The sequence below is a fragment of the Eumetopias jubatus genome, unplaced genomic scaffold (assembly GCF_037043125.1).
Source record: "Eumetopias jubatus isolate StellerSeaLion01/CBP00866 unplaced genomic scaffold, mEumJub1_p1.0 scaffold_4, whole genome shotgun sequence".
In the NCBI taxonomy this organism is placed as follows: Eukaryota; Metazoa; Chordata; class Mammalia; order Carnivora; family Otariidae; genus Eumetopias; species Eumetopias jubatus.
The window spans coordinates 144969952-144993830 of record NW_028274810.1 but is presented as its reverse complement, the minus strand read 5'-3'; the positions used below and the strand labels follow the sequence as shown (position 1 = coordinate 144993830).

Here is a 23879-nt window from a genome sequence, read left to right as displayed (position 1 = left end):
ATATATCATAAAAGTTTTCCCTTTAATTGTGAGAAAGCTGAAAGCTTCAAAATGTGCTGAAAAAAACTGCATCTAAATCAACACAACCCTTTGGTTATATATATTGGCTGATATCATTGCCCTCCTTACCAATCACGATTGAACTAATACTGATTTAAAGAAACATAACTTGTAGTGTAAAAGACTGTTTAGGTTTTTAGGTTAAAATAAGTAGATACTGACTTACACTTTTTTTTTTTCTGAATCCGAAATAGGAAAAGTTTTAGCAGTGTTTTTTCTTAACTGTATTATAACTAATAAACATCTAGTCATGGCCTACTACGTAGCATTAGACATGGAAAATAATGGGAATAGAGGTAAAGTTAAAAAAGACATAGGAACTGAAAGGTTCTAGTGAAATTTAATTGTACATGGAGGAAATAATAAGACTTAGAACGTAAAGCGTATGGAGAGGTTAGGATATTGAATTACTTATTTCGTAAAAAGCCATTAGTGGACACTAGAAGAGAGAGAACTTATTTGAGGGGTATTACAGAAAAAAAGTTTAAAGTGCAGGGTTTTGCCATCATACAGACCTGGTTTTGAGCTTTTTTGCTTATATGATCTTGGTCATGTAACTTCATTTTTCTAGGGCTCACTTTTAACATCTATAAAATGAGTTTAATGTATAACCTACTTCCCTCGGTTGTTGTTGAAATTAATGAGATAAAGCCCAAGTGTTTAGAGTAGTGCCTAGCACATGAAAAGTGCTATTATTTTTATTTTGTAACCTGGAAGATCACATGAACCACAATTTGATTACTCTCTTCTGTAGTCAGATAAAATAACAACAACAGCTGTTTGAGGTTAGATGATTATTGTACCAGGAAACTCTCTGAGATTAGTCAACCTGACTATGCATTTTTCTAATCTCAGTGTAATTTCATGACCTCCCAAAAGCAGGTTCTTACTGCCTCTTGGCAGTCTTTTTTTTACCCCCCCATCTATTCTCTTCACTCCTATACCTTACTACTGGAAGTGTGGTTACTCGGCAGCAGAACATTAACATCATCTCAGAGAATCACCTTCAGACTGTAGGCTAGATCTATAAAATCATAATCTGCATTTTAATGAAATTCCCTAGGTGATTCTTATGCACACTAACGTATGAGAAGCACTTTCCTTAAATCATTGTTTCTCACCTCATCCTCTCTCCAAACCCTCTGGCGTCCCAAACTCACTGTCCTCCTCTGGACCCATTTCATGGATGATGACTTCACTTCCTACTTTTCTGAAAAGAGTGTAGCTGTGAGAAGAGACTCTCATGTACTTCACACAACCTTTTTACTTACCTTTCAGCATGTATAATTAGTACTCCGCCTTCTTGTTTTTATAAGTGAAATATCTGTGCTCCCATGTAAAGCTTTTTCACTATCCCACCACTTCTCCCTACCCAAGGATCTCACTCCAGTAAATCTGTACTCATTCAGTTTTCCCTGTTAACTGGATCATTCCCTCCGGTGTAGAAACACGATGGGTTTTTTTTTTTTCCTCCCATCTCAAAAAAATGAAACAAAACTTTCTCCGAATCCCATCTCTCACCAGCTACCACTGCATTTCTTTGTCCTCTTAGCAGTAAAACTTCTCAAAAGAATTGTGTATACCTGGTTCCATTTTTTTTTTTTTAAGATTGTATTTGAGAGAGAGAGAGTGAGAGCATGAGCTGGGTGGAGGGGCACAGGGAGAGAGAGAAGCAGACTCCCCACTGAGCAGGGAGCCCCACGCAGGGCTCGATCCCTGGACCCCGAGATCACGACCTGAGCCCAAGGCAGATGCTTAACCAATTGAGCCACCCAGTCTTTTGCTTCCCCCACTCCATTAAAACTGCTCTTATTCAAGTTACTAGTGACCTAAACATTGTTATATTCTCTTGGCAGTTCACAGTCCTCATTTTATCTAACTTGGCAATGGTATTTAAAAAGTTGATCACTCTCTTCTTGAAATACTTTTTTCCATTTGCTTCTTTTCTTGGTTGCTCTTCTGAGTGCTTCTCGGTCATATTGTCTGGTTCCTCTTCATTTCCCACTCATGATGTATGGTCTTTGTGGTCTGGCTTCTTTTACTTGGTGTACTGCTTTCAAGGTTCATCCACATTGTAGCATATATTAGAACTTCATTCTTTTTTGTGGCCAAATAATGTTCCGTTGTATGTATATGCCATAATTTCTTTATCCATTCATTCATTATGGGCATTTGAATTGTTTCTGCCTTCTGGCAATTTGAATAGTGCTGCTATGAACATGTGTAGGCATATACTGTACATAGTATATATATATACATATATCGGAGCACCTGTTTTCAATTTTGGGGGGGTAATAAACCTAGGAGTAGAATTATGGGTCTGTGTTTTAACTTTTTGAGGAACCTCCAAGTTGTTGACCTGGCAGCTGAACCATTTTGTATTTCCACCAGCAATGTACTGGGGTTTCTGTTTTTCAACATTCTTGCCAAATTTGTTATTTTCTGTTTTTCTTTTCTCTCTCTCTCTCTCTCTCTTTCTCTTTTTTTTTTTCATTATGGCCATCCTAGTGGGTGTGAGGTGGTACTTCTTTGTGGTTTTGAATTGCATTTCCCACAATTAATGAAGTTGAACAGCTTTTTGTGTGTTTATTGGCCATTTGTATGTCCATTTCACTTTCCCTTGTCTGCTGACTACCAAAGGAGACCCTCTGAAGACCTGTGGAGTTCTCTGTCTATGCAGCTGTCTCTGCCCCCCTCCATGGTACTCTTTCTTGAGAATTCAAACCACTCTGATCTTATACTCTCAGCACTGTCTCCTCTAACTGGGGAGAGTGCTGGGCTTTGGTTCTTCTTTCTGCACCCTTATCTTGGAAGTTGTCTCAAGGACAGTGGTAGGGCTCACCTCTTTTGTTTTTCATATGTCAGGATCACAGTCTTTTGTGCCTGATTTCCAGTGTCTTGCATATCTTTGTTTCATATATATTTTCCAATATTTTCGTTGTTTCACACGGGAGGGTAAATCTGGACTTGTTACTCTATCTTGGCCTGACATGGAACTCTTTCATCTTTAAACTGGAGAAAATGAGGCTCAGAGTGTGCCAAATTCAGATGAACTCTGCTGAGATTCCTATGAAGAATTCATGTCATCTCTCCATGTACCATCACCATCTGGGATGTTAAACATTTGTGCTTTGGCACTCCACTGGCTGGACTTGGCAGACTTGGGGGGGGGGTTGGGAGGGTAGATGTATAATCAATTGGTTTACTATGTCAGGGGTTGTGGACATTGATTATGATTCACCTGGGAGTGGAGAACTTTCTAAATGAAATCTGAATCTCTTCTATGACTACTGGCAAGAACTGAAAAATTCTCAATAATGAAAATCACATGTTTTAAAAGAAATGGACCGAGGAATACTTACTTCGTTTTAGTGATGTTGCATTTTCTCTTTATTTGTAATGGAAATATCTTTTCTTTCCAGGAATATTAAGAGACTTTGTGAGACAGACTTTTTTTTTTTTTAATTAAGGAGCTTCGAATATTAGGAAAGACTTAAAAATTCACATTTGTTCAAAAACACATTTATGTAAGAGCATGTCCTTGTTCTTAGTAATACACAGTGACATACTCAGAGGTAAATGGGCAACATATATTCAGTCTATTCTCAAATGGATCACTGGAAGATTTTACACGTGTGCGCGCGTACGCACACACACACGCACACACACACACACACACAGATAGATGTGTCTATATGTGTAAAGGAATTGGGTCCAAATTCAGATAGTTCGTAGATTTGGTTGAGGGATATTTTGGAGTTTCTTGTAGTATTCTTGCAACATTGAATTTTGGAATTATATTAAACTAAAATTTTATATTTAGAAACTCATAATAACATGACCAGTTACTGACTCCTTAGGTGTGAAGTACATTTCTTTTGTTTTTGCCTGTTCAGCAGCCATTTTCCTCTTATCTGAAAATACTCTAAGCTGTAAGACTCCAGTGGGATTGATTTCACAGGGTAGTGCTAGGACTGAACATGGAATCATGCTTGGAACTCCTAGTTTGTTTCTGATTTGATGTGATTGGTATGGCTGTGATCATATGAACCAACCCAGTCCAAGGAGATTTATTTATAAGACTTGTATTGAAGTTCCTGGGAAAGAGAAACTACCGTTGTGTTTTCAAGTGAGTAGGTTATACTCTTGAACCTTATTGTGGCCATTTGCCACTGTTTATAAGAGTTTACATGAGAGCAGTGAAACCAATTTAGAAGAAAGAGAAACAACAAATAAAACCTCAGTAAAAAGACTGTTGTTATATACATAAAGCCAGATGATTTTATTTATTTTTTTAAAGATTTTACTTATTTTTTGACAGAGAGAGACACAGTGAGAGAAGGAACACAAGCAGGGGGAGTGGGAGAAGGAGAAAGTAGGCTTCCCGCGGAGCAGGGAGCCCGATGTGGGGCTCGATCCCAGGAGCCTGGGATCATGACCTGAGCCGAAGGCAGACACCTAATGACTGAGCCACCCAGGTGCCCCAAGCCAAATGATTTTATTTTTTTTTTTTAAAGATTGTATTTATTTATTTGAGAGAGAGAGAATGAGAGAGAGCATGAGAGGGAAGAGGGTCAGAGGGAGAAGCAGACGCCCCGCTGAGCAGGGAGCCCAATGTGGGACTCAATCCCGGGACTCCAGGATCACGACCCGAGCCGAAGGCAGTCGCTTAACCAACTGAGCCACCCAGGTGCCCCAAGCCAAATGATTTTAAAAGCTTGATTTTATCATCATTTGGTGCTTTGGACCATTCTTTTTAAAGTCCTGAAGAAAAAGAAATAGATCTTAATATTTCTGTGTCCTGATTCTATCCTTCTGACCATTCTTTAATTTCCATATCAGATTTCTCCTTTCTTTGGGTGTTCTGTCATTAACCATCTTATTTCCTTGATGAATAGTCTCTAGGTTATTTTTTCTCTAGCCACAGTTTTAGCTATATTTATATATATACATATTACTTTCACTGTTTGTTATATTGTATCATATTTAAATTCATTTCTATTTTTATTTTACATTATGGTTGTAATTTGATTAATAAAACTCCTTCCTTTTATTTAATTCTATTGTAGTTTTAGCCCGAGAAATCCCACGAAAAAATATTAGCCTATATATTTTGACTCCCAAAAATATCTTGACCTTGGTGTCCAGTAGACATCCCATGTTTCCCATTTCCCAGGTTGCTATCTTCATCCTTTCCTTCAAACCCATTTCTTATTTTAGTCCATTTCATCAATAATTATAACACTGTATTCTCTGGCTCAGGTAGTTCTTGTTTATAGCTTGTATCTATTTAGTTATAAAACATTTTTACCTCTCAAGATATTTCTATCTGACTTCTGTCTCACGTTATGCCTTTGTGGTTTATTCCCTGAATTTCTGATTAATTATAAAAGTAGTTTGGAACAGTAGTGTTTATCCATTTTGTCTCTGTCCCTTCAGTTCATAGTCCATGCTCCATTCGTTTTGATGTTTCTGAAATGCACAGTTGAGATTTCAATTCCTCCAGCTTTGAAAGTTAGCAATGGTATTTAACACTCTCAGAATAAAATATTAACTCCTTAAATGGGCATTCATGAGCTACTCGTAGGCTCTACATTTCTTTAACTCTAGCCTTTTTAAGCTGCTTGGATGTTCCTAAATATTACCAGTCTCTCTGTTATCCATGTTTCTAACAAGCTCATCTCTATTCCCAGAATGTCCTTTTTTGCTTCTTCTCTAGTTGGCAGAATCCTATTTCTTTAGAACTCTGCTCAGAAATCACTTGTGCTTTGTACCTTTCCCTCTTATTTTGAGGCATGTGTTCTTACTTTTTACATAGTTATAAAACTGTTAATTTTCCCCCTTTTTATAATTGTTTATTCTCCCCCTTTCCCACCCCATTTTCACAAGATTCCTGGACATCTTGAGAATGCTGTTTTTTCTGTTTATCTTTGCACTTTGAGAACCTAGCGCAATCTCTTGTATATATTAGCTCTGTAAATGGTAGCTAAAGAATGGAAGAAAGGGAGGGGAGCGAAGCAGAGAGGGGTTTCGTTAAATTATATACATGAAGTAAAATGAAATAGACATTGATCTTAAATAGGCAAGTTAAGATCAGTTTAAGATATCTGGTTTCAGTCACATGCGTAGTCTTCGGGAAGGGAAATACAGAACACCTTGATCGATAATCCCACTAAACTATATGTGATTTCAGTGGAGTGGGGGTGATAATTCCCCAAAGAGGACTAGAGAATTTTTGCCAGAAGCAACAAAAAGAAGAGAATCTTGAGCTCTGCACAAAGCAGAGCCTAAGAGAAAGACTCATGTGCTTCTGTTATTAGGGTTTATAGTCCCAGGATTAAGGTTATAAATCAGGAAAGGAGGGAGAGCTATATGGGAAATATCTAGTTGTCTATACTATTTCCCAGGATAATTCTTTCTGGAAAAAATCTTTTTCCAAAGGCTACCATATTGCACTGATACATGTTCCACTCCTCAGGGTGCTATTTTTGTTACTCTTCCAGCTGGTGTGTGTATTTGTGGGCACTGAGTGAGGTACTGCACTTTTCCATATCTTAGGAGTCAGCTGTGAGGGAGGGGCCATGAGTCCAGAGGTGAGGGATGTATTAGATGCACACAAGTCTGGGCTCTGTCACATTACCTTGTATGGAGTTGGTAGGAGCCCATGTGGGGCTGGTCCCCACTGCAACTGCTGGAATAAGAGACAGTTTAAGCTCAAGTGAAAATTAGAGGTATCTAAGGAGAAAGGTATGCTGGAGAATAAAAAATAATAGCTATCTATTAAAATGAACACAGGAAAAGACTTACCATAAAACATTAGGAAATGTGTATAGAATGTGATGCCAGTTATGATTTTAGAAAATACATTTGTTCTTGGATACCTGCTTCATGTGGCGAGTGTAGACATGTTGAAACAGCTGGGGTTTAAATCCTCAAATATTAGGTGTCTCATCTACACCAAACTGTTAATACTGACTAAAAATATTTTCTTCTTTCCACGTTTTTGTTGACTATAAAATATCTCTAATTATCATTATTTATATAGTCAGATAAAAGGCTTAACACAAAAATAGTGTCATATTGGAATACTGGAAACCAGGCCAGGAAACAGTTCTATTTATTATCAATAATCAAACTGTGTCTTAAATTAAGTGGTATTTGGAGTATACTTTGATTTGAAGCATATTTTCAAGTAATTGCTTCTGGATGAAATGAAGTTACATTTTATAATAAGTGCTTAAAAGATTAAAAATAAATATAACAATTTATCATACATTCATTCATTAAATTCCGTATTTTCTATGTCCTTAGCATTGGATATATGTAGACAGTAGAGATGGTCTCTGATCTCATGAGACTACATTCCATCTAAGGAGGTAGATAATGAGTAAACAAAAACTTCTGTGATCATTAATGTTAAATAATAAGAAACCATGATACTGTGATGAAATATACTGTGGAAAAACCTAATTTGATAGGTTGTTCAGAGACAGGCCTCCCTGCAGTTAACAGAGAGATAGTGACTGAAGGGACAGTGAAGAATTTGATGTGTTCAAGGATAGCTGGTGTATGTTCATTATCAGGAGAGTCAGAGTTGTGATTGCAGAGAGGTGAGAGATTGGGCATGGCTTGTAGGTTATGTTGTTTAGACTTACTGCAGAGAGGGGGTTGGGAAGGCATTATTTAAGCAGAGAAATAACAAAATCTGCTTTATCTCCTGAACACATGAAGTTTGTACATGTTTAGATACACTGTTTTAAAGTGTTACTGTAAAAGTAATTAAATCTTCACTAAGTAGAATGGAAAGTAAAAAAAATCTAGAAAGTAAAAGAAAAAATTAACTCATCACCCAGTCACAAACCGTTAAAAAATTTTTACATATATTCTTCTAGTTTTATCCCAATTTATTTTACCTGTTATTAAATATTGCATTTAAAACTTATGTCATAAGAATGTTTCCATTATCACATAGTCTTCGTAACCATGATTTTAAAGATTACACTATGTAATTTGTATATCTTCTTTGGAGAAATGTCTGTTCATGTCTTCTGCCAGTTTCTTGACTGGATTTTTTGGGTTTTTTGGGTGTTGAATATGATAAGTTCTTTATAGATTTTGGATACCGGCCCTTTATCGGATATGTCATTTGCAAATATCTTCTCCCATTCTGTAGGTTACCTTTTAGTTTTGTTGACTGTTTCCTTTGCTTTTCCAAAGCTTATCCTGATGCAGTCCCAACAGTTCATTTTTGCTTTTGTTTCCCTTGCCTTTGGAGACATGTCTAGCAGGAAGTTGCTGTAAGCCAAGGTCAAAGAGGTTGCTGCCTGTGTTCTCCTGTAGGACAAATTTACGTGTATCTTAATGTGTTTTATGCCTATATTACAGATGTAAAAACTGAAACTGTGGTCAGGTAGAATAAAGCATTGGCATGTTTCAGAGACCTGCTATTCTTTATGGTGTTCTACATGGTGTAAATAGAATAAGATTCTAAATAGCCATCAAGTGCTCTAGAAGTATATTTGGAAAATAGTAAGTAGGCTAAGTTAAAACATGCAGATTTATTTTTTGCCTCAGCCATCAGGTGCTCCCACACCCTCCCCAAGACAAGTCAAATTAGGGGGAAAAGTCATTTTAGTCTCAGGTTACTTAGTGAAGACAAATATTGGGGAGTTTTTATTTGGTTGGTTTTGATACATACAGGAAAACAATTTACTAATTTTTTTTTTTTATTGTTGGGACTTGGTGATCCTAGGGCTCTTGTATTAAAAAAGCAGCTTGAATTTCTGAGAAATTGAAAGAAATAACTTGGCTGGAAAAGGATGACTGATGGAATGGAGGGCCGTATCTTGGACTTAGAAATGCTAGAAATTTATCATATGATTTATGCAATGAGATTTTAGATGAAATGAGAAGTAATGATGTTAAGTACCCAGAAAATACATGCTTATCTGGTCTTGATCAAAAAAGCATTGCTTTTAATTTCCAAGTTAAGATTTATTACTATAAATAAAAATTTTAGTGTTCAAGGATTTCATAATTAAATCAAAATGTACACTCTGTCTCATAGCTAGTCTGTTGAGTACTACCATGATTTCAAGAGTGCTTTCCAACTTCTGGTAAATGGAATTTAAAAACTACTGACACCATCTAGTGTGGATGACTCTGAAGATTCTTCCAGTTCATTTTAAAAAGGGATTTATTTATTTATTTGGGAAAAAGAACAGGAGAGCACATGAGCAGAGGGGAGGGGCAGAAGGAGAGAAGCAGATTCCCTGCTGAGTGTGGACCCCATTGCAGGACTTGATCTTAGGAACCTGAGATCATGACCTGAGCCAAAACCGAAGAGTTAGACGCTTAACCCATTGACCCACCCAGGTGCCCCAATAACAAGTATTTGTTTATTAAGCTTCTTGCTAGAGTCTGTAAAGAGAAATACAACAATATGATCTTTCACTCTGTTTGCTTAAAATTTAAGTCAGATGTGGATAAATTCCTATAATCAGCCAAATTAAAATGCTAAATCAGCATAATATATATTACGTATTTAGAATTAAACAGAGATATCTGTTGGCTTTAAATTATTAAACCCTACTAATACTCTTTTATTCCAAGTTATTATACCTCAATTCATATTTTATGCATCATTAACTCAAAAGCTAATTATCATGTTGTTTATATTGTCTTTATAATGCTCATAACCTCAAGCTATTTATTATATGCTAATACAATTAAGATATATGTTGGAGTTTTGGGCCTGTTTATAAAAGAGATGAAGAAATATTTGAAATTAATAAAACTATCATAATATTGGACAGTACAAAAGATTTTAGTGAGGTGTATGAGTGAATTGATAAATTTTATTATTATATCTTGATTTATGATCTATAGTTTGATTATATTGTCCTATAAGACTAAGTTCAGTTTAAATTGAAGAATTGGTTTTAAAAGTTACTGTTTAGTTATAAGATGGTAGATTTCTTCATACTGATTTGGTGCAGGATCACTGTGATGGAATTCTACATGATGAAAATCCTGAATAAAGAACAGTGACAAATCGCAGATAAATAAAAGAGAGACTTTTATGAGATCTGATAATTTTCCAAACGGTTTTTTCTTGTGGTGAATGAAATTTTGGCTTTTGTTTCTTCTATGAACCAAAGTTTTCATTGAAATTCAAAACTGACCCAGAAAAATGTTGGTGTAGTTTCTTGGTTTTAGAATATAAATCATCTAATAATTTATTATTAAATCATGAAGTGATGTTTGTTCTATCTTGGTTTGTATACAGCATGGTTCATGGAGTTGCAGATCTTTTTCTATAGTGTATTACTTGTCTATTGCCCCACATACATTCAGACATACCAATATTTTATGTTTAAATAAACATGTATATTATATATTTTATGTTTAAACCTACATACAGATATATGTAATATCTGAAATTTTTCTGCAGTATACTTGTGTCTGCACTTTGCTTTTTTCACTTTATTTTTTAAGTTTTTGTTTTAATCGCCCAGTACTTATCATGACAAGTGTCCTCCTTAATCCCATCACCTATTTAACCCATCCCCCACCCACCTCCCCTCTGGTCACCATCAGTTTGTTCTCTATAGTTGTTATTCTTTTTTTTGGTTTCTCTCACTCTCTATTGTCCTTTGCTTTTTTGTTTCTTAATTTTTCTTAATTTTGTTTCTTAAATTCTACATGTGAGTGAAATCATATGTTGTCTTTCTCTGACTGACTTATTTCGCTTAGCATTATACTCTCTAGCTCCATCTATGTCATTGCCATTTGGTTAAGATTTCATTCTTTTTTATGGCTCAATAATATTCCCTTGTGTATATATGTACCACATTTTCTTTATTCATCAACCAGTGGACACAGGCTGCTTGCAAGTCTTGGCTATTGTAAATAATGCTGCTATAAACAGGGGTACATGTATCCCTTTGAATTAATGTTTTTGTGTTCTTTGGGCAAATATTCAGTAGTGTGATTACTGGATCACAGGGTGGGTTTTATTTTTAACCTTTTGAGGAACCTCCGTACTGCTTTCCACAGTGGCTGAACCAGTTTGCGTTCCCATGAACAGTGCACGAGGGTTCCTTTTTCTCCACATCCTCACCAATGTTTATCATTTCTTGTGTTGTTGATTTTAACCATTCTGACAGGTATGAGGTAATATTATATTTTTGATTTGCCTTTCCCTGATGATAAGTGATGATGAGCATCTTTTCATGTGTCTGTTGGCCATCTGGATGTCTTCTTTGGAGAAATAACTGTTCATATCCTTTTCCCATTTTTAATTGGATTGTCTTTTGAGTGTTGGGTTTTTAAAGTTCTTTATATATTTTGGATTCTAACTCTTTATCAGATATGTCATTTGCAAATATCTTCTCCCATTCTGTAGGCTCCCTTTTAGTTTTGTTTCCTTTGCTGTGCAGAATCTTTTTATTTTGTGGTCCCAATAGTTTGTTTTTGCTTTTGTTTCCCTTACCTCAGGATACATATCTAGAAAATTGTTGCTATGGCTGATGTCAGAGAAATTAGTGTCTGTGCTCTCTTCTAGGAGTTTTATGGTTTCATGTCTCACATTTAGGTCTTTAATCCATTTTGAATTTATTTTTGTGTATGGTGTAAGAAAGTGGTCCAGTTTCCTTCTTTTGCATGTTGCTGTCCAGTTTTCCCAACACCATTTTCTGAATAGACTGTCTTTTTTCCATTGGATATTCTTTCCTGCTTTGTCAAAGATTAATTGACCATGTAATTGTGGGTTTTCTTCTGGATTTTCTGTTCCATTAATCTATGTGTTTATTTTTGTGCCAGTACCATACTGTTTTGGTTACTGCAGCTTTGTAATATAACTTGAGGTCTGGAATTGTGATGCCTCCAGGTTTGCTTTTTTTTCTAAGGTTGTTTTGGCTATTAGGGTCTTTTGTGGCTCCACACAAATTTTAGGATTGTTTGTTCTAGTTCTGTGAAAAATGCTCTTGGTATTTTTATATTATATACACACATATATTGTCTATAATTATCTTTATGGTTTTAGAGTCTTATGTCTTGAATGTGAAGATAGAGGAGAAAACTTTGAAATATCACAAATTATTTTTTTTAAGATTTTATTTATTTATTTGACAGAGAGAGAGCGAGAGAGCACAAGCAGAGGGAACAGTTGAGGGAGAGGAAGAAGCAGGCTCCCTGCCAAGCAGGGAGCCCAATGCGGGGCTCGATCCCAGGACCCTAGGATCATGACCTGAGCCAAAGGCAGACGCTTAACCATATGAGCCACCCAGGCGCCCCTGAAATATCACAAATTATTAATTGCTGACACAGTTTGAGATTACTATTAAATCTCATTTGTGCATTCTTTGCCAATTGAGAAATAAGACACACAAATCAGATAGAAGGAGACCAGTTATGAACTTAATGTCTGATAAAATTGATTAACATTTGATCTAGAGAGAATGAAAAAGAACAGTAGGAAAAATGAAAACGCACACACAGTCTTAATGAAATCCAGTTCTACCTTCTCTGTACCTGATCTGGACTGAAGAAAAACATGGAACAGGATCAGCTGACTCACTTTGAATTTATGGCCAAGGAATACAGATAGCTTCTTCATGTTGTAAAGTGATAGCAGGTGTCACTGTTTCACACATTAGGCTGTTGCCTAAAGCACTCATATCCTCCCCTGGCATCCTTGTTCTGAAATGATGACATTCTTATTTACTGGGAAAGCTGAATTGAGTCGGTGGCTGGAATGAGCTCTGTATTCTCAGTGTTGTACTTGGCCAGAGAATGGAAAGATCAGTGGTGGTAGAAAGTCTTAATGGTGGAAGCTAATTTGAATCAAAGGGTGCACAATATTTGGATAAGTGGAAAGAAGAAAGTACATATGTACATAAATAAGTGCTTAATATTTTTATATGATATGAATTGGGCTTAATAGTAAAATTGGCAAGTTTAGAGGACAGTGACAGAATCTACTATAAACTGAAAAAATAAGACAAATGCGTTATTACACTGTTCTACTTCCAAGTTACCACCATCTTGTTCTTTCTGCCCTATGGGCGTATATTTTAGTTCTTTGTGTAACTCGAACCCCATATTGCATTGTTATTATTCCTATTCCAAATAGTCATGAGTGTTTTAAAGGAGATTTAAAGATATATATATATAGATATCTATATCTATATCTATATATATGTGCATGTCTGTATATAAATATAACTGTAACTGTATAAATAAAAATAACATATTTTTTCAGTGGTCCTCTTTATTTACATATTTAGTCTTTCTGGTCTTCATTCCTTTTCTAGAATTAAATTTCTATCTGGTATATTTCCTTTCATTCTAAAGCACTTTTCTTAATTTCTAGTAGTGCACGTTTTTAGGAGACAAATTGTTTTTGTTTTGTCTTCATTTTTAGAGCATGTTTTCAGCAGGTATATAAATCTAGGTTGTCTTTTCTTATTTCGGCATTTTAAAGATACCATTCTATTGTCTTTGCGTCGCCATTATTTCTGATGAGTTATCCTCATCATGGTTCCCTTATATTTTTTTTTTCCTGAGTGACTTCAAATTTTTTTCTGTCTTTGGTTTCCTGCAGTTTGATCGTGATGTGTCTAGATCTGTTTTTCTTTTTAATTATTCCTCTTGGAGTTTGCTTAGTTTTTTTTTGTTGTTGTTGTTTAATCTGTCAGTTGATATTGTTTATGATTTTTGAAAAATTTTCAAAGAATTCTTCACCTCCAGTATTATATTTTAATTCTAATATTTCCATTCGTCTCTTTTTAATAGTTTCTTTCTCTCTACTGCAGTTCCCCTTTAGTTCATGCATATTATCTACCTTTTTCACTATATTCTTTAACATGCTTATCAGAGTTGTTTTAAAGTGCTAGATAATTCCAGTATTTATGCTACCTTTTGAACTTGAGCTATTGACTGTTTTCTTTTTTGATAATGAGTTATTTTTCTTTTACTGTGCTTCATATTTTTTTAAATGAATGCCAAATGTTGTGTATAAAAAGAATAATAGTGCCTATGATAGAAAAATGTTTATGCCTATTAAAGAACATGCCCCTTCTGTCATGTGATTAGTGTAGTTGAGTTGTGTCTGGTTTTTGCTTTATTTTTTTTCTTTCTTTCTCTTTATTTTTTAATTTTTATTATTGAAGTATAGTTGACATACATTGTTGTTTACAGCTGCATAACATAGTGGTTCAACAATTGTGTACATTATACAGTGCTTACCAGGTTAAGTGCAGTTACCGTCTGTCACCATATAACATTACTAAAATAATATTGACTGTATTCTCTATGCTCTATGTTCTTTGTTTTTATTCTGTAGTTGAGCTGTGTCTGGTTCTTGCTAATATTGAATTCACTGTAGGCTTCACATTTTTTGAGAGCAGGATCAGAATCTTTCTTTCAACATGGTTTGTGATTTTTCACTCAGTTCTTCTTACCTGTGCGCAGACCTAACGTGCCTTGTTCACTTGTCCTTACAGAGGCATCTATCTTAGTTCCTCTTTCCTTCTCCTAGTCACAGATAGACCTGGTTGGTGCTCACTGAGAAGTTCAGAATGACTGTGGAATTTTCTTTAGTTCTCCTTCTCTGCTCTCAGAAGTCATCAGGCTCCATGTGTCTGAATGTTAGTGCGGTCTTCCGCATTTCTCCTGTCCTGTGCCCTGCCATTCTCATGAGTATTTGGTGGACGTTTGTTGAAAAGAGATGTCAGGTGGGTATACTCCTCTTCTGTCTAGTATTCTCAGGGATTCTAAATTGTCATGCCAGTCCCCAAACTCATCTTTAAATATTTGTTAAAATTTCTCGTTTCTTCTTAACAACTTGTTTCTTTTCCCGTTGCTATGTCTGAAGGCAACTATTCATTCCTTTCTGCCTGTAGCCTTTCACTTTTATGACTTTTGTTCATTAGGATTTTTTGCAAACCCTGCTGTCTGATGAATGTTGAAAAGTTTTGATGGGTTGAAAAGCATTATATGGCTTGTTTTGTTATGATGGGATAGAATTCTGTGATTTTCTGTATCCTATGGGAAGGCGTGATAATTGTTAATTAAGTAACATGAGCTATCCTACTCACATACCTAAAAGTCTTATGATTCAGTGATACTAAACTTGACAGTTACCTTGGATAAAGTTACCAGTGGTTGGCAGCTCATCCCTGCTCTGTCATTTCTTGCCTGTGATTACTCTATCTTGCCTTTATTCTCCACCCATGTTTTTGATTCTTTCTTTTTTGTTTACTTAACAGGCTAAAATTCTTGAAATTATTCTTAAAAATAAGAGTAGCAAATAAATTCTTAAGAGCTGTACAAATCTAAAATGCCTTTAATTTACTCTAGCTACATACTAGAAAAATAGTGAGTTTTAGCCACTGAAGCTTAGATGAAGATGAATATGTCTGTGTTTTTTGTCTTGTTTATTGGTTTAGCATAAAATGCAGGGTACTTGTCCCCTTTTATATCTTGATGTTTTACAAGACCATCTCATTGGCTGACAGAGTTTCTGTAGCTGACAAGAAGCATACATATTTAATTGTAATCCTGTGCACCTTTGGGGTCTCTTTTTTTTTCATTCTCATTCTTCAGCTTAGGATGTAACTGAAATGACAGTGGTGCCTTGGCTTAACTAATTTGTGAAGCCTGAGTGGAATGTGCATAAATGAGCCATTTTGGCAGTGAGCAGAGAAATGAAGCACACTTTTCTCATTAGTTGTCTCCCAGGCTAAAATTAAACAGAATAATATATTGCCAAATTTTAGTGATTTACGGGGAATCTGTTCTGAGTAAACTCAGGATCAGACTAGTTGTCTGCGCACTTACATGTCGGAACTTGTGTGTTACTTTTAAAGGCGAGGTCTCGTGAATTGAATATAATATGAAAATATCCCTTTAAACTTAAAAGAACTTTATAATTTCAACTAAATTGATATTAAATTATTCTCTTTTATCACCTGTTTAACACTCACAGAGGTCCAGCCTGGCTTTGTGTCATTCAGTCATCTCTGATATAATGTAATCATATAACTTTTACGGACATTTGTTGAAGTATTTTTTTAACTTCTTCTTTATAGTAAAATAAGGTTTTTAGGGTTAGTTTTCACATGAAAATATTTACTTGGTACATTTGTTTTCCTTTTCTTTTCCATAAAATCTCAGTTAAAAAGGAATGCTACTAATTCACTGAGAAAGTTTTTTGAAAAATTCACTCAACACATTTAATTTTTGACACATCTGAAAGGACTTTTAAAATAACTTGCCCAATATGGAGAATGTCTGTAATTTTCTAATTTACTTTTGTCCTTTGAAGTTTGCATACTATTAAATTTATAAACTGCTTTGTTTATATAGGATTTGTGGATGTATTTTTCATCATAATTAAAAAAAAGTTTGTGTTTATCCTGAGAATATGTATGTAGTGAGTTTTGTCTGCATGGCTATGAAAAAGGGTGAGATTTCTTTCTTTGCATCTCTTGATAGAATCTCTGTGATGCACATCACATTGTGGTTGATGCTAATAAATAATAATAAATGATTTCCCTAAAAAAAGTAAAAATAAAAAAAAGTTTGTATGTGCCTTGTACTTGAGGTGAATAATATTAGAACAAAACTTATCCTGATATATTCGTTTTAAAAAAATAAATGTAATTTCTTTGTTTTCTTCATTATCTTTTAAACAGAACACTGTGCATACAAAAGAATATATATAACATACATGTAAATTTTGAAGTAAAATCATATACTCAATTCCATTTATTTATTTCTTATTATGTTATGTTAATCACCATACATTACATCGTTAGTTTTTGATGCAGTGTTCCATGATTCATTGTTTGCGTATAACACCCAGTGCTCCACGCAGAATGTGCCCTCTTTAATACCCATCACCAGGCTAACCCCTCCCCCCACCCCCCTCCCCTCTAGAACCCTCGATTTGTTTCTCAGAGTCCATAGTCTCTCATGGTTCGTCTCCCCCACCGATTTCCCCCCCTTCATTTCTCCCTTCCTTCTATCTTCTTTTTTTTAACATATAATGTATTATTTGTTTCAGAGGTACAGGTCTGTGATTTAACAGTCTTACACAATTCACAGTGCTCACCATTTATTTTTTCCTAAGAAGTTGATTGTCCATTTATTTGTGCTTTTAATCCTCAGGTGATCATTCTTGTTGTTTGGGGTGCTTTTTTTAATCTTCTTTTCCCTTCAGTGTTTGTAGCTTCTTTCCAATTTGTTTAATAAAATATGTTTATGTTTATTTTTTTGTTTTTATTTAATTTCCAGTTAACATACAGTTTAATATTAGTTTTAGGTGTACAATTTAGCGTTTCAACAATTCCATACACACCCAGTGCTCATCAGAGCTGACCCCTTAGTCCCCATCACCTCCTTCACCCACCCCCTCACCCACCTCCCCTCTGGGAACCATCGGTTTGTCTTCTATAGTTAAGAGTCTGTTTCTTGGTTTGCCTCTCTTTTTTCCCTTATGCTCATTTGTTTCTCAAATTCCACATGTGAGTTTAATCGTATGGTATTTGTCTTTCTCGGACTTATGTCACTTAGCATAATGCTGTCTAGCAAATGGCAAGATTTCATTCCTTTTTATGGCTGAGTAATATTCCATTGTGTGCACATCTTCTTTATCCATCACTCAGTGGACATTTGGGCTGTTTCCATCATTTGGCTATTGTAGATAATGCTGCTGTAAACTTTGGGGTGCCTGTATCTCTTCAAATTAGTATTTTTGTATCCTTTGGATAAACACCTAGTAGTGCAATTGCTGGGTCATACGGTAGTTTGTTCTATCTTTAACTTATTGAGGATCCTTCATACTGTTTTCCAGAGTGCCTGTACCAGTTTGCATTCCCACCAACAGTTCCCAGGAGGCTTCCCTTTCTCCGCATCCTCACCAACACCTATTATTTCTTGTATTGTTGAGTTTAGTTATTCTTACAGGTATTAGGTGATATCTGATTGTAGTTTTGAAATCATTTATTTTTAATTATACATTTTAGTTTTATGGGGCTCCTTGGGTTTGAGGCTTACTGTGTTCCAACAATTTTGTAAAATTCTCAGCTGTTATGTTTTTAACAATATTGCCTCTTCCCCAGTTTTTGGTATCTCCCTCTGACATGTTTGATCTTCTTACTCAGTGCTCATATCTCTTAACCTCATTTTAATAATCGTTTTTCATTTTTCTCTTCCAGATGCATTCTAAATGAGCTCGTGCATTTCCCCCATTTCACTTTTTTTTCTCTTCCAACTATAGCTGATCTGCTGTTTAGCCTGCCCAATGAGTTTTTTACACCAATAATTAACTATGTCATCTTTATCATTTCCATTTTTCTTTAAAAGATGTTCTTTCCTGATGCTTTCTCATTGTTTGATACTCTGCATGATACCATACAAAATTTTATATTTTAAACAGTTTATACATAGGTGTTTATTTTCTATATTCAAATATCTCCAGTACTTGAAAGTCTAAATTGTTGGTTGCTTTTTCTGACTCTCTCATAGTGGCTTGCTTTCTGTAGTGCTTGCTGATTTTTTATTAAGAGAACCATTCACAGGTCATAATTTGTGGTAGTTACATGACAGTGAATTGGAGACTTTTCAAACAAAATTTTTTAAATATTACGACTTCTGTTGCTCTTTCTTGGTCACTGTAGGGCAAAATTTATTGATGTCTTACTATGGAAAATGATATTTGGCCAACTTTAATTCTGTCCTCCTCACATCTCACGTTCCTCTTATATATACCTACTCTCAAAATTGTTACATCATGTTTGATTAATCAGTGAATCTATTTTTCAGAATTTATGTATTTCTCTTTATAAATATTATTCATGGTACAGTCACGCTGTATGCTACGATTAATTATCATTTCTTTTATAGCATGTGTTTTTCCTGTATTTAATAATTGTGTTTTGTTGCTCTTCCGGGGGCGCCTGGGTAGCTTAGTTGGTTAAGGGTTCAACTCTTGATTTTGGCTCAGGTCATGATCTCAGGATCATGAGATGGAGACCTGCATCCAGCTCTGTGCTAAGCGTGGAGCCTGCTTGGGGTCCTTGTCCTCCCTCTCTCTCTGCCCCTTCCCCTGCTCTCTCTCTCTCTCATAAATAAATAATAAATGTGTCTTAAATATTGTTATTACATTTTTCACGTACCTGTAACTACTTTACTGTTGTCGTTTTGGGGATTCCTGTCACTTTTCTCCTGTGTTAGATCTTTTGTCTCTTAGACCCCACATTCTTCTTTCTTGTTGGAATTTCTTTTTGTGGAACACATTTCTTACTGTTAAATATGTATTAATTTGTGGTGTCTTTAATATTTATGTGATATTAATTGTAAAACAAATTATATTGGCTTATGTGGCAGGAAACACTGCATAGTAATTTAAACCTAATTGTAATTTCATTTCTTTATATGGAATTTAGGAAAAGTCTTTTAACTTTTAAGATTGAATTATATATTCTTGAATTTAAATAAAAAATTTAAACTCTCCATTTAAATGTATGTAATTAATTTCTTTAAAATTAAAAGATTTTAATAATTTTTATGCATTATAGTACAGCAAATACATATATGTATATCAAATTGCATCTTCTTTTTTTTTTTTAAGATTTATTTATTTATTTATTTGAGAGAGAGAGAATGAGAGATAGAGAGCATGAGAGGGAAGAGGGTCAGAGGGAGAAGCAGACTCCCTGCTGAGCAGGGAGCCCGATGTGGGACTCGATCCCGGGACTCTAGGATCATGACCTGAGCCGAAGGCAGTCGCTTAACCAACTGAGCCATCCAGGTGCCCTCAAATTGCATCTTCTAATTGACTTCAGTTATGACTCCCCATTTCCAGTCATCTGTATTTAGCTTGTCCTGTTCATTCCTTCCTGAGATGTATTTGAGTGAGTCATTGCTCAGGAGCACATACATTGTTACATGGAAGTGGGTGGGGTTGCTTTTGCCTCAGAACACTGCCCAAGAGTCTACACTGGAGATTCAGAAGCACTGAAAGGTGGAAGATGAATACACATGACAATTTTAGCTTGTTTGAAAATTCTGTGCCAAAGTTTTTAAAAAGGGGCTATTTCTCTTGCTTACTCCCCTCCATCTTTCTATCTCTATCTCTGTGTGGTTCACTTTTCATAGGAGTTGGTACTAATAGTAATTGTATTTAGATAATCTGCAGTATTACAGAACCAATGGGCTTTTGCACCTAATCCGAGAACTCATCTACTCTTTATTATGTCTCTCTGTTCCTACCATATGGCTGTTACTTTTCTAGCTACTGGGTGGGAGATGTAGTTGAGAGCAACATTGAAAAATACCTCTTACTTGATACTCCATATACCCCAATAGAGCTAATAATATTTTATCAAGAAATATATGTAGAAATGCAAAAATGTATTTATGGAACACACAGAACCTGCACATAAATTATGAATGGGATTTTAAGCTTTGGTTAAGTCTGATGTGAGTTGGCTTTTTATCAGAGGGGGACTAAAATATTTTCCTAGAATGGAATTGCAACTTGTTACACTTCAGCTTTGTGTTTTATGTCAGAATGTTAGCCTGTGTTTCATCTAGGCAGATGAACATCTTGCTTCTGAATGTATAAAGCTGTAATTTGCAGTGATTTATTGAGTGCTTATAATAATCCTTCCTTTCACATTGTGAATTAAGTTTGTAATATAAACAAAAAAAGGAGATAATATTCTATTCTCATGACCAATATAAAAATTGCTTTTTGCCTAAATAATAAAGCTGCTTATTATTAAAGACATATTCACTTAAAAATTTTTTTTATTTAAATTCAATTTAGTTAACATATACTGTATTATTAGTTTCAGGGATAGAATTCAGTGATTCATGGGTTGCATATAACACCCAGTGCTCATTACATCAAGTGCCTTCCTTAATGCCCATCACCCACTACCCCATACCCCACGCCTTTCACCTCCAGCAACCCTGTTTGTTTCCTGTAGTTAAGAGTCTCTCATGGTTTGCCTCCATCTCTGTTTTTATCTTATTTTATTTTTCCTTCCCTTCCCCTATGTTCCATCTGTTTTGCTTCTTAAATTCCACATGTGAGTGAAATCATATGGTAGACATACTTTTAATGAGATAATTCATTTTCCATAAAATTCATTATTTTTAAAGTGCATAATTTAATGGTTTTTAGTATATTTGCAAGGTTGTGCAACAATCACCATTTTCTAATTCTGGAACATTTTAATCACTCCCCAAAGAACCACATATCTATTAGCAGTTACTTTCCATTCTTTCCTCCCCTCAAGCACTGGCGTCCGCTAATCCCACCTTTTTTCTCTGTGGTTTTTGCCTGTTCTAGCCATTTCATGTAAGTGGAATCATCCAGTATGTGCTTTTCTGTGACTGGCTTCTTTCACTTAACATGTGTTCAAGGTGGTGTAGCATGAATCAGTACTTTATTCCCTGTGATGGACAAATAATTTTCCATTATATGGCTATACCACATTGTGCTTATCCATTCAACCATTCATGGACATTTGTGTCATTTCCACCTTTTGCTATTATGAATCCTGCTTTGAAAAGTTGGGTACAAGCTTGTGAGTGGACATATGATTTTAGTTCTCTTGGTACATACCTAGGAATACAATTGTTGGGTCATTTTGTGACTGTATTTTTGCTTCTTGAGGAAATGCCGAAGTGTTTTTGAAAGTATTTGCACCATTTTATGCTCCCACAGGCAGTAGACGAGGGCTTGAATTCCTCCACATCTTTGTCTACCCTTGTTAATTTGTCTTTTTATTATAGCTGTCCTACTTGGTGTGAAGTGATATAAAGCTTACTATTTTGTATGAGGAATTAACACAATTTTAAAATCTTGATTTTTAGGTGCTGTACTTCTTTGTAGTGTACAAGGAGTAGCAGTTAATATTGATCCAGTCTTATACACCTGGCTCATTTATCAGCCGCAGAAACGAACCAGTAGACATATGCAGCAGGTGAGAAATTTTTATAATTTATTCTCTTAATGAATAAATCTTTTTCTCATTTCTTAGCGTTACATATTGTCTGAATTGATTTTTTTTAATGGATGTACCATAATTCCTTTGTCCTCCATTCTACCCCTTTCAAGCAATTCTATTCCTTCATTTCTAAACAGTAAATTACATCTCAAATAGAGTTTCATTGACTCTTGAGGTGGATTTCTGTGCAATTGCTGGTAAAGCAGAAACACTGGAGAGACTAGTTTAGGTGGTCCTATTTTACTGACTTGTTTTAGATGTTTGTTCTGAGTGTTTGATGCATAAGAATTGCGTAGTAAATGTTAGCTTTTGTTTTTATCTCTCTATTTCCTCTTCATCTTTAGGTTTACTCAACAAGTATTCATTGAGTGCCAAACCCCTGGATTGGGATGGTTGGTATAAAAGAGTTGGGATATGTGCTTATTTAAAAGGGTATAAATTACAAAGTAAAAAGTAGCTAATTGTAGTTTCTGGAGTGCTTAAATTCTCTGTCTCATGATGCTTAAATGGATTTCTTACAGACGGGTTTTATTATTCACATTTTAAAAATGAAGAAACTGATGCTTATTGACATTTACCTGCCTATTGTCACATGTAGTAAATGGCAGAACTTAAATGTTTTTCAGGCCAAATGTATGCTATCTTGCATTTCATTTTCCCATTGACTTAATTGTAATTTTATAGTACTCTAATTGGAATAACTTGGTATCTTTTTTTTTAATATGGAACTTTTCATGAATTTGCCTGTCATCCTTACTTAGGGGTCATACTAATCTTCTCTGTATTGTTCCAGTTTTAGATTATGTGCTGCCAAAGGGAGTGCTGCATCTTTTTTCTGAAGTAACTTAAAGCTAATTGATAGAAAAATACACAATTTTATAATTAAATAAGATAATAAAAAATTGACAGTGACAGAATATTTCAACCCATGTCTCAAGGAGCATCTTTTAAAGGATTTTCTTCACCCTGTTTTAATTTTATTTGAAACTAGAGCTTCCATTCCTCAGTTTCATTCTTCTTTTTTATCAAATAGTTAGAGACCATGAAACACTGTGCTAGATACTGGGGCTACAGAAATAAAAGTTCATTTTTAGCATATCCCTCCCTCTAGAGGTACTTACTGTATTTAAGGATATGAAGGAATATAGTAATGCCATTTTTAGAAATTGCTATGTTAGATCCACACAGGATTATGTGGAAAAAGATAAAGAAGAATAGTTCTCACAGGCAGGTGAGGTTGTTAAAAGGAGAAATTAAGACAGTTGAGCTGAGCATCACAGGAGTAAACCAGACCGGGAAGTTTGCTTTAGACTGAACTCTGTGAGCAGAGAAAAAAAAAAAGCATTAACTTGGTAAGAAAGGGACCTTCAATGTTTCCAGACTAGAGCCAATTGTTCTTATAGAGGCTGGTAGGAATTGGAAGCCAATTCATAAAAGATTTTTTTTGTAATACAGAATGTTTGTGACTTCATCCTGAAGGGTAAAGAACTATAGGAGCCTGATATAAAGAGATTTGAATTTTAGGAAGTTTACTGTAACAGAATGTTGAATAAAACTAAAGATGAGGAAATACAGAGATAATAAAAATGAAAGCGAACATTTACTAAACAGTTCTTGTGCATCAGATACTCAGAATGAACATCTAGGCACTCTGAGGGAAAATAGGCCATTAAAAAAATAGGACCACCTAAACTAGTCTCTCCAGTGTCTGCTTTACCAGCAATTGCATAAAAATCCATCGTAATAGTCAATGACACTAATTCCAGGGAGCATTTGAGAAATATTTTAGGT

The 23879-nt window shown here is 35.1% G+C and overlaps 1 protein-coding gene and 1 non-coding gene across 7 annotated transcripts in view; one reads left to right on the top strand and one right to left on the bottom strand.

Annotated features, from left to right (window-relative positions):
- The window catches only part of VPS13B (vacuolar protein sorting 13 homolog B), a 750734-nt gene that overhangs the window by 290632 nt on the left and 436223 nt on the right, over positions 1–23879 (top strand). For all 6 annotated transcript variants that reach the window (XM_028108562.1, XM_028108579.1, XM_028108553.1 and 3 more), the window contains one exon: positions 21955–22064. In XM_028108562.1, coding sequence (XP_027964363.1) covers positions 21955–22064 — 110 coding nt within the window. The remainder of the gene's footprint in view (positions 1–21954; positions 22065–23879) is intronic.
- On the bottom strand, positions 22805–22911 carry LOC114216889 (U6 spliceosomal RNA). Its single transcript, XR_003610866.1, has one exon. It is a non-coding gene; the product is annotated as a U6 spliceosomal RNA (small nuclear RNA).